At 34.8% G+C, this 12,896-nt stretch overlaps 2 protein-coding genes across 2 annotated transcripts; one reads left to right on the top strand and one right to left on the bottom strand.

Moving 5' to 3' along the window:
- The first annotated feature begins 87 nt into the window (after window positions 1-87).
- On the top strand, window positions 88-4,109 carry LOC127257001 (ras-related protein Rab7-like). Its single transcript, XM_051283255.1, has 7 exons — window positions 88-326; window positions 1,204-1,230; window positions 1,407-1,506; window positions 2,242-2,388; window positions 3,085-3,165; window positions 3,269-3,414; window positions 3,734-4,109. Exons 1-7 carry the CDS (start codon window positions 274-276, stop codon window positions 3,801-3,803), a joined length of 624 nt encoding a protein of 207 aa, XP_051139212.1. The 5' UTR covers window positions 88-273; the 3' UTR covers window positions 3,804-4,109.
- A 1,113-nt stretch (window positions 4,110-5,222) lies between these two features.
- LOC127253684 (SWI/SNF complex subunit SWI3D) lies at window positions 5,223-12,408 on the bottom strand. Its single transcript, XM_051278397.1, has 7 exons — window positions 11,892-12,408; window positions 10,554-11,092; window positions 7,745-8,350; window positions 7,438-7,604; window positions 6,889-7,364; window positions 6,317-6,480; window positions 5,223-5,835 (listed from the first exon to the last, which is right to left on the bottom strand). The coding sequence occupies exons 1-7, from the start codon at window positions 12,337-12,339 to the stop codon at window positions 5,473-5,475; spliced, it is 2,763 nt and encodes a 920-aa protein (XP_051134354.1). The 5' UTR covers window positions 12,340-12,408; the 3' UTR covers window positions 5,223-5,472.
- Window positions 12,409-12,896: the final 488 nt, after the last annotated feature.

The raw sequence follows: 12,896 nt of genomic DNA, 5'->3' as shown, positions 1-12,896 counted from the left end.
TTAGTAATTTTAAAATTATATATATTATTTTATTTTAAATATAATATAAATATTATAAATTAAAGAAAAAAAATTTCAATCCAAAAATTCGATTCGCACACAATAGGAAATTTTCTTTTCTGTTTCAAATCAACCCGATTTTTTCGCAAATCCAAAACACCCAAAAGGGGTAGAAATTTGAATCCGAAACCCTCTTGAGAGCTTCGATCTGAGGAGGCTAACTGAGAATCTTAGATCGGGTTAGCCGCGAGTCCTGATTACTAAGTCCACAGGATGCCGTCGCGGAAACGAGCTCTCCTCAAGGTCATCATTCTCGGCGACAGCGGGTCAGTGTTTTTGTTGCATTCACTGAAATTGACTACTTATGTCAAAATTGCTCCGTTCCTTGGATTTTATTTGCTGTTTATTTGTTTGATTTTATGTTTAGAGAACAATTTTGGTGTGGATTGCTGTTTTGAGTGTTTAGTTAGATATGATGTGAGTTCGCAATTTGAACATCACACTCGTTGATTGAGTAGATATAAGTAGAGGAAAGAAGCAATTAATGGAAACTGGGATTGCATGTAGTATGCTTGTGCGTTGTATGTTTTTGGAGTGATTTGAGTTTCAAAATTCTGAATCAATTCAAGATCAAACTAATAAATCGGTTCAAGTCAAACTAATAAGAAGCTTACTGTTGCTAAGATCAAACACACACACACACACTGGTGATATTATATTGTAGAGTTTATAGTTAGCCTGATAAATGGAGATCATTAAATTCCTTGATTATTGAGCAAGTTTTTTCATGAGGGGTAATTTCTTTTACATATTCTGTTTCCTCAAATATATTTAGGGTGTGTTCGGTTGTAGAATTTCAACCAAATTCTACTATTCATCCAATTTTTTCCCCCCAAAAACATCAAATCAAATACCTATTTTTTATTTTTTATATTATACTAAAAATTAATTTTACATTCAAAACATCACATCAACACCTATTTATATCACATCATACAACTATTCAAATTCAAAATTTTTACTATTCAAATCCCAACTCAAAATCCAAACCCCCAAACAAACACACCCTTAGAAAATTTATATGAGCTCTTTGGAAATTGTTATCCATGTTTATCTTTGTGTGCATATGATGATTACGAGTAGATATATATCATGATTTCATTTTATGTCTTTTGTCAATATTGTTTTTTGTTTGATTTTCAGGGTGGGGAAGACCTCCTTGATGAACCAGTATCCTAGATCAATTATTGTTATGTTAATTTCTTCCAAACATTTAGGCTCTGTTTACGATCATTAATTGTTACGTTAATTTCTTCCAAACATTTTAGAATTTACTAAACCTACTGGTGGAAGTGAATTTGGTTATTAGTTTGAATGTGATGTGTTCATTGACTTATCATTTAAAGATATGTAAATAAGAAGTTTAGCAACCAATACAAGGCAACAATTGGAGCAGATTTCCTCACAAAAGAAGTGCAGTTTGAAGACAGGCTTTTCACATTACAGGTTAGTTTGAATGGTTACTTGTTTGGTTGTGTTTTGTATTTTTGAATTTTTTCTAATAGAAAATATCAAAATAGGTTTTGGATGTAATGTTTTGAATGGAAAGCATATGTTGGATATGATGTTTTAAATAAGAAAGAGGCAATGGATACTATTTGTTTAGGGTGAAAAATTATTTAACTTTAAATTTATAGTATGAACATACGATCGAAAATGTTACTGGGTATTGTCAATGGAGTAGAGCATATTGATGTCATTGAAATGCATCAATCTGTTGTCTGTGTTGTCAAGAGGGCCTTTTTACTTGCAAAACCATTGCCATAAGCATACGAAAATGAAAAACAATAAAAACAATAGAACTTCACATACCCTTCCAAATATTTATACTATGTTACAAATATCGAAATTTCAAATGTGTCATCATAATTTTCTTTATCAGGGTAATATGAGGGAACAGTTCAGTTCCCTACTTTAGTACTTTAGTTATTGGAATGGTATGTGTGTATCAGTATATGATCAAAGTCGAACAAACACATTAAGAAGGAAACAATGTGTTTCTTTTCAGTCTAGATTGGTTTGGAGCTTTGCGTTTTTTATTTAAATAATGTTTTGTGACAGTAAAATAAATATATTTTTTTCGGGATCCGTGGAGTCCAAAGAGTAAAAAACCATGTAGAGTCTGAAAAGAAACACACTGTAGCAATCTTTTTCTTAGAGTTTGAGTTTATCTTCACTTAGATATGGGACACAGCTGGGCAAGAGAGGTTTCAAAGTCTGGGGGTCGCTTTCTACCGTGGTGCTGATTGCTGTGTGCTAGTCTACGATGTCAATCTGATGAAATCATTTGACAATCTCAACAATTGGAGGGAGGAATTCTTAGTTCAGGTATTTTTAATTCTTACTTTTTGCTCTATTGTTCGAGAACTTTACCTCCTTTTTCATCCGAGTTCACCAAGGGATAAGATGAATGTAGTGCCTGTCTTATTGAATTTTTAGTATTATTGATAACAGGATGCTTATATTCATAAATCATGGCCCTAACATGCATGTGCTTCAAATTAGTGTAAGAATATATTGTTTTCTTGGACGTTTCCTTTCCTTATTATCTTCATGGTTGTTACTATGAATATAGTTTCTTGTAGGCTTTATTCGACGTTGCTGAAATTATGCTGCGTCTCTTAAATTTCAATGTGTTGAGATATATTTACCGACTCTGGGTTATATATTTTTGAAGTGGTAGTAAATTTCAGATTTGAGAGTAGGTACATTCTAAGTTACAGGGATGTATTTGGAGAAAATGTAGCTCGTCATGTTATATTTTGTAGAATTTCATAATTGCATATTATTAATGATGAAATTAGAGGGCCTATAATTAGGCATGATATAAACCGGATAGACTAAAAAATAATAACTGTCTAATATAGATGATAGAAATTTATTCAAAACCATAAACTAAATATCTAAAATATATCACTACACAATGGTTAACAAAGGTTCGATCTGATAGGGTGAACTTCGTAATTCTTCCCCATTCCTCGTAACTTACCTGAAGAATCCTGAAAAAGAGATCTTTAATTGCAGGCAAGCCCATCCGATCCAGAAAATTTCCCATTTGTTGTGATAGGTAACAAGGTTGATGTGGATGGTGGAAATAGTAGAGTGGTAATCATCTCTCTCTCTCTCTCTCTTATATATATATATATATATATATTTGGTGAGCTCATGCTAATCCCCATTGCCAATTTCCTTGTTGTCGCTGCCACAGGTATCTGAGAAAAAGGCTCGAGCATGGTGTGCCTCGAAAGGGAATATTCCATACTTTGAGACTTCTGCAAAAGAAGGCATCAATGTGGAGGAAGCATTCCAGGTCATTGCAAAGAATGCCATGAAGAGTGGAGAAGAAGAAGAAATGTAAGTATAATTTGATTTTATTATTATTATTATTACTATTATTTTTACTTTTATTTATTATTATTATTATTTTTTTTTTTTTTTTTGCTTTGTATAGTAGTTTGGATATGATATTTTGTGATAGAAAATAGTATATAGTTGATGCATAATAAAAAAAACTAAAACTAAAACTAAACTCCGAAAGAGCCGGGCCTAATTGTATTACATCATGATAGTTTAGTTACTATAATACATTCCTGGATTGCTTTCATTTCTTGCGTATTATGCCAACCATACTGATCAATCTTTGTGTATTCCAATTCTTGGATGTTTATAAAAGATACTTGCCCGACACAATAGATGTCGGGAGCAGCAATCAGCAAAGGGCTTCATCAGGATGCGAGTGTTGATGCTTTTGAGTCGGGAGCAATGAGAAGTAGGATGGATGGATGGATTGATGATAGCTTTATTTTGTCGAGTTGGTGTTGGTCCGAGTCTGAACAAACACACGTAAGTACGCCTGTGTTTATATATAATTTTGTAGGGTTAAGTGTGTGCGCTCTCTCGATTGATCTAAGTTTCATCTCATTATTTATTTTTGTTTCTTTGGCTTCTCTTATGCATCATCTCATGTTTATCATTGCATTGAATACTTTCTGCAACTTTTAAAATGGGATAAAGTGAGTTCAAGTTTGAGTTCAAACATTTTTTGCTTATAGGGTGTGTTCACTTTGTGTTTTTGAATTTGTATGGTTTATAATTGCATGAGATCATATCTTACAAACTTTCATTTAAGCATATTTATATAAGTACTTTAATTATATTATTTAATTAATTACATTAATATAGTTCATTTTAATCAAATTTTTTCAAATTTTACTATTTGGATTTTCTTTCCCATAATATTCACTCAAACATTATTTTAATACGAAATTCAAATAAATTTTTCCCGAACTCAACAAAAAAAAATAAAAATAAATAAATAAATAAATCTGTTTTTCAATATTAGTATGTAGACTTGTATGTTTAATATGAAAAGATATATATATATATATAGTATATTTTTTGTGTTGATTTTTTTATTTTTGTGAGTTGATAGAGAATCTATAGCATTATTTTATATTCTCTTCCTTTTACATAATTTGTTTATTTTTTCTACTTTTGTCAATCTTACAAAAAAAAATATAAATTATACATTTTAATTATATTTTAAAATCATAATTTATAATTTTTTATTTTAATATAATTATTTAGTCATTTTAATTTTAAGATATAATTATTTTGTTAAATTATTAGTATTTTTTTTAAGTTATAACTTTTAGATTCGTTTCTAACCCAATAAAAACATCCAAAGTGCAAATTCTACTCCATCCATTAAATTCTACAAAATATTTATATAAATTCAATATCTATTTGCAATTTCTAAATGATAATAATAATAATCAAACTCCAAAAAACCACTTACCCCAATTTTGTAAATATTTGTACTATTTATCTACAATGATTTATTATTTTCTTTTTTTGAAAACAAACACATCGAATATATAAAATAATAAAAAAATCCATATCAAATTATATAAAATTTATTTATTTAGTGTTTTGGATCGAAATGTATAAAAAACTATATATATATTGAGAATTATGTAAGAATAAAAATAAAATTTTTTCAAAGCTTTAAAACTCCAAACCTGTGAAAAAGGGACGTCAAATACCTATTCAATTTCAAAATTTTATTATTAAAAAATCCAAATCCAAAAATCCAAACACAATAAAACACAGCCTATGATATTGTAAAATTCATCAAAACAACAAGAAAGGAAACCAAGCAGAAGCAGTTCAAAAGGGGTCATTAGTTAAAACTAAGCCAAAGTACAAAAAACCACACAACACAAAGAATATCATAATATCCTACACATAGAAGCTCTCTGAGTTTTTAGTAATATCGATCATAACATATGTAGTCAGTCAGTCAGTCAGTTTATCTGCCCAAATCTTTGGTGTATATATATATATAAGTAAAAGCGTTCAAGGCGACAGTTGGAAGGAACTTACATGGCAGCAGGCAGGCAATCGAAGCAACTACTTCATGCCTGCTGTGTTGGGCTGTGCAGAACCCGGCGCTGTGTTGTTACTCGCAGCTGCTGCAAAAGTAGCAGCCGAACTAGGATTTGGATTCGGCGGTCTCGGAAAAGGGGGCCTAAGGGAGTTCATGCCCATAAAAGGGGGTCTTGGTGTCGGGTTGGGAACATTCGGCGCAGCTCTGTTTGAAGGTGCACCCGGCATGTTGGGACGAGCAGATGCTGACATGCCAAATCTTGTCGCGATAATTTGTGCTCTTTCATGAAAAAGTTTCTGCTTCGACCTATCCAATTGCTCCTTCACCCGCATCATCACATTTTCCATATCATGAAAGAACGCCATTTTGGTCTCCAGCTTGTACACCTGCAAGAAAGGAAACTTCGCCCGTTAGGGATGCGCACGTGCATGTGTTGTTTTGTATAATATCGTGTCAAAATGAAAAATAAATAATCACAGTGAAAATAAACCAAATTATTGTTAAAGATGGAACTCCCCTAGACACCATTCCGGCAGTAAAATAATATGCTTGAACAAAACACACAATAGAGAGTGATTGCAATTTTAGCTCTATCAATATAGTAACTAGAAAACCAAAAGAAATTCAATCGTCAAACATGGATTAGTATATTTAAATAATTGTGAAATGTGAATAATTCTACTGCTGGCTACCAAAAATCTTGTCACGATTCACGTCAAATTAATTCATGTAAATGGTAGGACCAAATTACTGTTAGTACTGAGCATGCTATTTTCAATTCTTACTGAAATAGTTGTGTAATTAAGTTCATTTTTCAGGGCTACCAGGAAGTTACCAGATGACCAAATGACTTGGAAGCATTCTTACCTGTTTTTCGATGAGCATTGTGGTGAGCTTAAGTATCTCTTCTTCTTCTTGGTCTGCAAGAAATTTTGCTTTCACTGCAGCAGCCGAAAGAGCAGTTACAGCAGCCTTCTTAAGCTTGTCGATATTTAGCTCCTCTTTAGCGCTATCAGTTTCGCTTTTTTCACCTGTGGGCATTTGATAGTTCCTTTATCTTATCATTAACATCAAATATATCCAACCAAATTTCTGAGATAAAGCACTTCTTTTATGTGCTTTTACAGTTCCACCATGTCCAAAAGGTGAATGGGCCAAATTTATACATCTTACAGCCTATGTTACCGAACGGAGGTAGTCACAATTATTTATCCGCTGATTTACTCGGTAGTTAAATTAATTATTCCAAGGAATTTCAAAAGATAAGAACAAGTTAAACTGACTTACTGAAATTAGTACTGTATTTTTTTCTTTTCCCAAGTTACCAAACGGAGGTAGTCACAATTATTTATCCGCTGATTTACTCGGTAGTTAAATTAATTGTTTCAAGGAATTTCAAAAGAAAATATCAAGTTAAACCGACTTACTGAAATTAGTACCTGTATTTGTTTCTTTCCCATTTATTGAAGATGATGCCGACAAGTCAGCCTCTGATGTCATTTTCTCATCTTTTTTATGCTCTTTAGGCTGAGAGGCATCCCCAGCTGAAGCTTTGTCTTCTGATTCTTTCACAAGCTTGGATTCAGCCTCTGCATGGTGCACTGAGACAGTCAAGTTTTCACGATCTTTACGAGATTTAGTGCTGCTTGGTTCCCTTGCAGAGACTGGTTGGGCTTTGTCAGATGCAACCATTTCATCAGGCTCCTTCACAGTATCAGACTTGTCTGAAACAGATTTCTGACCTTCAGAAGCAGAATCCATTTTTTCATGTTCTTGAGATAAAGAATCTTTGCTGGCTTCAGTCTCATCTTGTGAACTATTCTCATTGACAACTGATTCAGGTGTTCCTTCTTTGTTCTTGGCCTGATTATTCTTGTTCTTATGAGCCTCATGTTCAATTGTTTCAGTTAATGCTCTGCAAAACCCGCAGTTAAATCAGATAATTCAAATAAAAGTATGCTATGGAAATGGAAAAGAAAGGCACCGACCCTTCCACATTGGTCTGATTCTTCTTATCATCTGGTGGATCCTCCAAAGGGAAGCAATGTCGGGCAGCAAGATGCTCGCTGGAAGAATGGCTCGATAGAGATTTCAAAAGATTATGAACTGATGCTGTGACCACAGTGGGGTCCACCAAACGCACTAGGAATGCTGCCTGCATTGGAGAAATGCCATGTTGAATTTAGAGAAGTATAAGTTGCAGGATTTTCAGATACGAACTCAAAGCAACATCATTCTCAATCTGGAAGAAAGATGTATCGCATTAGCAGTAAAAAGGAAGGATAGTCCACATACCATTGCCATCACAGGATTACCAGCTTCAGCAAAAGAGAGTTTTTCCCCAGGTGCTGGAAGAGAACCCACAGCTTCAAATGCTTCCTGGAGGGCCTTCAACACAAAGCTTTCCCCACCCTCGGAATTCTTATCTAATACATTGATCTCATCTGGCTTTGATGTGTCCGTCGGACACGATGGGTCTTGATTATCAGTAGCACCTTCTTGACTTTCTGTTTTCGGAAGGACCTCTTGAGGAATTGCATTTCCATCTTGATCGGTTTCCATAGCTGAGTTTTCAGTAGTGGTGGCAACTGGTGCTTCATTGTCTTTGGGAGGGTCGTTAACTTCATCATCATGATTATAAAATGCATCTACAATTGGCATTTGAACAAAGTGAAGTATACACTGAGCCTTTGTTTTCGTTGCCACGTGCTCAGCAATCTCACTCCAGTTATCTCTAAACAATTCTATCGCTTCAAGCAGAAGAAGTGTCTCTTGATCTGTCCAGTTCCCTCCGCTAGCACCACCAACTTCTCCTGGTTCCATAAGAATGAAATCGGATGGGGACATATCTGAGCCGAACTTCCCATTGTTGAAACAATCAGCACATAAATCAAAATCAGCCTGTCAACATATTATAATTATGAAAATTAGTTTCTTTCAAAATATAGGTATAGGCACAACGGGAAAGGTAATGTATAAAAGTGCATTCATGTGAGATGGCTGTATATACGCCTCCTACTGAGGAGGCAGCAGCTGCTAACATTTGGGCGGTTAAAAAAAAAAAACAGAAAAAGCCTATAGAAGCCGGTTTCCCTATTTAAGAAAATTCCGGATGATTGCAGACTTGCAGTGTTTCCCGCAGAAGCACTTCTCTTTATACAAACAGTAATTAAGGACTAAATATATTATTCATTAACTTCATTGCAGGAAAAGATCAGTACCAAGAAAGCATAAAATGCAAATAAATCATGAGCAAATTTTATGCAGCAAAAAAATAGTATCTAGTTTTAATTAGCTAAGTTTCTTTCACAACAAACTGGTACAAACAGCCCTTTCACTATTTCAAAACCATCTACTTAACTGCACTTCCATTAGGTGTTTTATTATCACATAATATTTCGTGTTCAGAAATATCTGGACCCAGTTACAATGATGGATTAACCTGGCCCAAACTAATCTAGCAAATGGACAACATATTCAGCTAAATAAGTTCTTAACTCATCCAATGGGTATAGAGAAAGCCAATCAATATATTCACCACAGATGATGATAAATATAAACAATAAGGGACCCGCAAAATTAACAAGAAACCTACTGTTGACAATAAGAAAGCCAAAAAGACATGCAAGAAACAAGTAAATCTATCTTGTTTCCTCCAATATATTAGACCCATATTGATTTATTTTGGGTTGTCAACCCTATGTATTCAATGCAGGAGGGGATCACCAGCCCCCCTCCCATCCAGCCCCCCCTCACATATAGTGTATACACTATATGTGTATGTATACATGCACATATATATACATATATAGTATACATATACACTATATATATGTGTATATATATATACATACATATATACATATACACACATATATGTATATATATGTATGTATGTGAGGGGCAGGATGGGGCTGAATGGGAGGGGGGCTGGTGATCCACTCCCATTCAATACTCACAAATATAGACAGATAAGAGGTTTTGTTTACTTAGGTGTTTTTTACCAGCTTTTTACAATTCAATCTCCCAAATTTCCTCCAAAAACATCATATCTAACACCCCTTTTCCATTCAAAACATCCACCACTATTTCACCTAAAAGGCATCACAGAGAGGAAGACGAATAAATAAAAAAGCAGTTAAACAAAACCAAACGTGCTGAATTTTGAGTTGATTAGTATAACAAGAAGTTCAGAAAAGCAAATATTGATTCTCCAAGCACATCTGTTTTTGAAACTGCAGACTGGCACAAAAAAATTTCTATAACATCACACACAGCACATAGATACACACCTATTTGATACAATTTTCCAAAGTAAAGGCACAAATGTGCAGGCTCACACTTATATATCCTACTAGAAATTATACTCAAAATTATAGATTGAAAAAATGGAGTACAAATACTTATCAACCATCATGTTATAGACTTATAGTAAATAAAACAACAAAACTGTTGTTTCATTTATCATACAATTTTTTTTAAAGACCAAAATTGACATACCCTATCCATACATTCTTACAGTGCACCAAGTTAAGACAGCAAATGCATTTTGAAATGACCCATAGTAAATAAAAAGAAACTGTAAGAAATATGTAACTTAGTGAAAGAAAGCAAAAAAAAGAAAGAAAAACCTAGTAAAACATGCCTTCATTGAAACAGAACGGAGGATAAGAGAGTAAGAAATTAACTCCAACAAAGGAAAAAGGGGAGAGAAAAAGAAAATTATAAACGAAAGGAGGATATCAAGAATAAAAACAGTTAGTTGGCCAAATTGAGTAAATTAGCAATTTGTTTCCTTTAAAACATGCATAAGTAATGTAAAATAGAAGGCCCATTACATGCACCCACGTTTCGTAACCATTCTCAAGGGGCATGCCATAAATACCACTAGGTGAAATCCAACACAATATACAAAAATGATATTGTGCTAGTGATTTAGAGCACAATGCATCATTGGAAGGTCCCTATATATATTTTCTTTTCGTCTTGTTTTCTTTTATTTTTTTTGGCAGATGCCATTAAAATAAAAGCAATAAATAATCTTAAAGGTGTAACAGCAATGCGACATAAGCATTTAATGAGAAACATAATTCAGACACAAAACCTGCTTTTGGCAATGATAGCGCTTTCTTGAACAGTCCGCTGAGCAAGAATTACAATGGTACTCAACACGAGGCTCCTCAGACCTCACCAATTCATCAGCAACTACAGATTCTGGAAGCAAACCAGATGATGCACTTGGCATTGTTGTATTCATTCTTGGAACAACTGGAGTCCATGATTCAACAGTTTCAAACTTAAATAAGTTCTCAACTAGCGAGACATTTTTTCCATTCTCATCCTTGTCAGCATCATTGTCAACTGCTATTGCAGAAGACTCCTGTAACGGAAATGGGTGGTAATTAATCAAGCCCCAGTAATCCAGGAACTCCATCACCTCCTGCTGAGCATCCGAATCTCCAACTTTAATCTCAGAAAGATGTTTTGTCTCAATTTGTTCATTAGGGTTGAAATGAAACTTCTTCATTATCCAATTCCGTATCTCCATATATATCTCTGAAGTCCTACTCTCAGATTTTCCATTAAAAAAAGAAGGCAGCATCTTCTCCTCCATTGGATGAACTTTTGTCCATGAAAACCATCCTGCAATAAATAACAGATAGTGTAATACAGCCATAGCTACAACTTCAAACGTCCCACACAATAATGAAAGCAAAACTTACGGAAATAAAACAATGCTAAAAATTGAAGTCCATTATTGATGAACGCTTTTAGAAAAATAATGAGAACAAAGGAAAGGAATGTTCTTCCAGGAATTACGCAAAAAGGCCGAAAGAGGTGCATTTAAACCCCAACTAATCTATGCATATCCCTACTTTCGAATTTCCTCTAACTCCACGTGTAATTCATTGATCATATGATACAATAACTTTAGCTTATTTATTACACTAGATTATCTATACGGTTGATCGATCGAGTTTAATAGATAACGAGCCCTACCCCACAGAGAAATAAGTAGCTAAATACAAAAATAAATAAATTTATCAATTCATTAACAGACACACACACATATATATAGCTTGTTATAACATAGTTTCCTCACTAATCCCAAGAAAATCCAATTTCAGTCGTCATCACAAACCTGATGAGTTCAATGTATTGGAATTAGTACATCAGAGTGTTCTATATCCAAATGATCAAGCTCAATCGTGTTGTTGGAAAAGCATCTATCAATTATCTAGTTAAACCCTAATTCTAGAAAACCAGGCTTTTGAAGCGAACACTGAGAATGATGTAAAGCAGAGGGTTAATTCAATGACCAAAAATATATACAATGGAAGAGAAATTGCACCCACATTCATCAATAAAGAAGTTCAATGCTTCGAAATTCATGAACAACGAGGAAATGAAGCTCCATAGAAACCAGCAACCATCAACTCACCAGCGTGAAAAGGCACCACATGAACACTCGCATCCCTCGATCTAATAGCCTCGTAATCGGCCTCGATCTTAGCCCCCAACGCTTGCCAATTCTCGTTCGCTCTAATCATCTCCTCCGCCTTCGCCGCCGCCTCCCGCACCTCCGCCTCGCTCTTCACCGCAACCACCTCCGAGAAGCTATTCCAGTTGTACGGCTGCACGCGCGCCCTAGTGCAAGGTCCATTCATGTGGATCGAAGGAAAAGGCACCGGCGGCGGCTTCTCCCGAGCCTGCCTCTTGGACGACGTCGTTTGAGGGTTCGATCCGCTGCCAACGCTGTTGATAGAGGTCGATTTCCTCTTCTGCCCCCCGCGGCTCCGCCGAGTCGTAGGCTGCTCCGGCGTCGCCCCATCCGCCCCGGCCGACGGCGGCGGAGGGGTTCCGATTGAATCTCGCCTCTTCTCTTCCATAGTGCTGCGCGATTTCTTCTTCCTCAGTCTGCCTCAGCGAAATGCATTCATCCGCCGAGTGAAGTAGCTGGCTATATGGAGAGAGTTATCGCCTGTGGTGCCGCCCCACCGTAATATAGGGCACAATTATAAATCTATTTCTCTGTGCCGTTGATTAAAAACGTGCAATATATCAACGGTGGAGATTGGAGATAGGAGAGAGATATACATACGAGCAAAAATCGCTGAGATGATATATATACACGCTTTTGCAAGTGGAGTCCAAAAAGTCGCATTTAGCAATGGAACAAAATGTTGTATGGCTTCCTCTCAAAATATAGTATTCCTTCACCTTCGGTCCGGAAAAATGATGTAATGTTGTATGGCTACCTCTTAATTTTGGTCACGATAAAAATGCATCAATTTTGATTTCAATAAAAAATAATAATAATAAATATTAATTTTGGTATCATTATAAATAATTTTAATTAATTTTAATTTTATCGTTGAAAAATCAATAAAAATTGCTGACATAAATATAAAAGAGTCGACGTAGTGGATAATCTGAATTACACACG

This window comes from Andrographis paniculata, unplaced genomic scaffold, assembly GCF_009805555.1.
Source record: "Andrographis paniculata isolate CXL003 unplaced genomic scaffold, ASM980555v1 Contig12END, whole genome shotgun sequence".
NCBI classification, from domain to species: Eukaryota; Viridiplantae; Streptophyta; class Magnoliopsida; order Lamiales; family Acanthaceae; genus Andrographis; species Andrographis paniculata.
The sequence above is the reverse complement of the archived record's forward strand: the minus strand, read 5'-3'. Positions and strand labels throughout refer to the sequence as shown.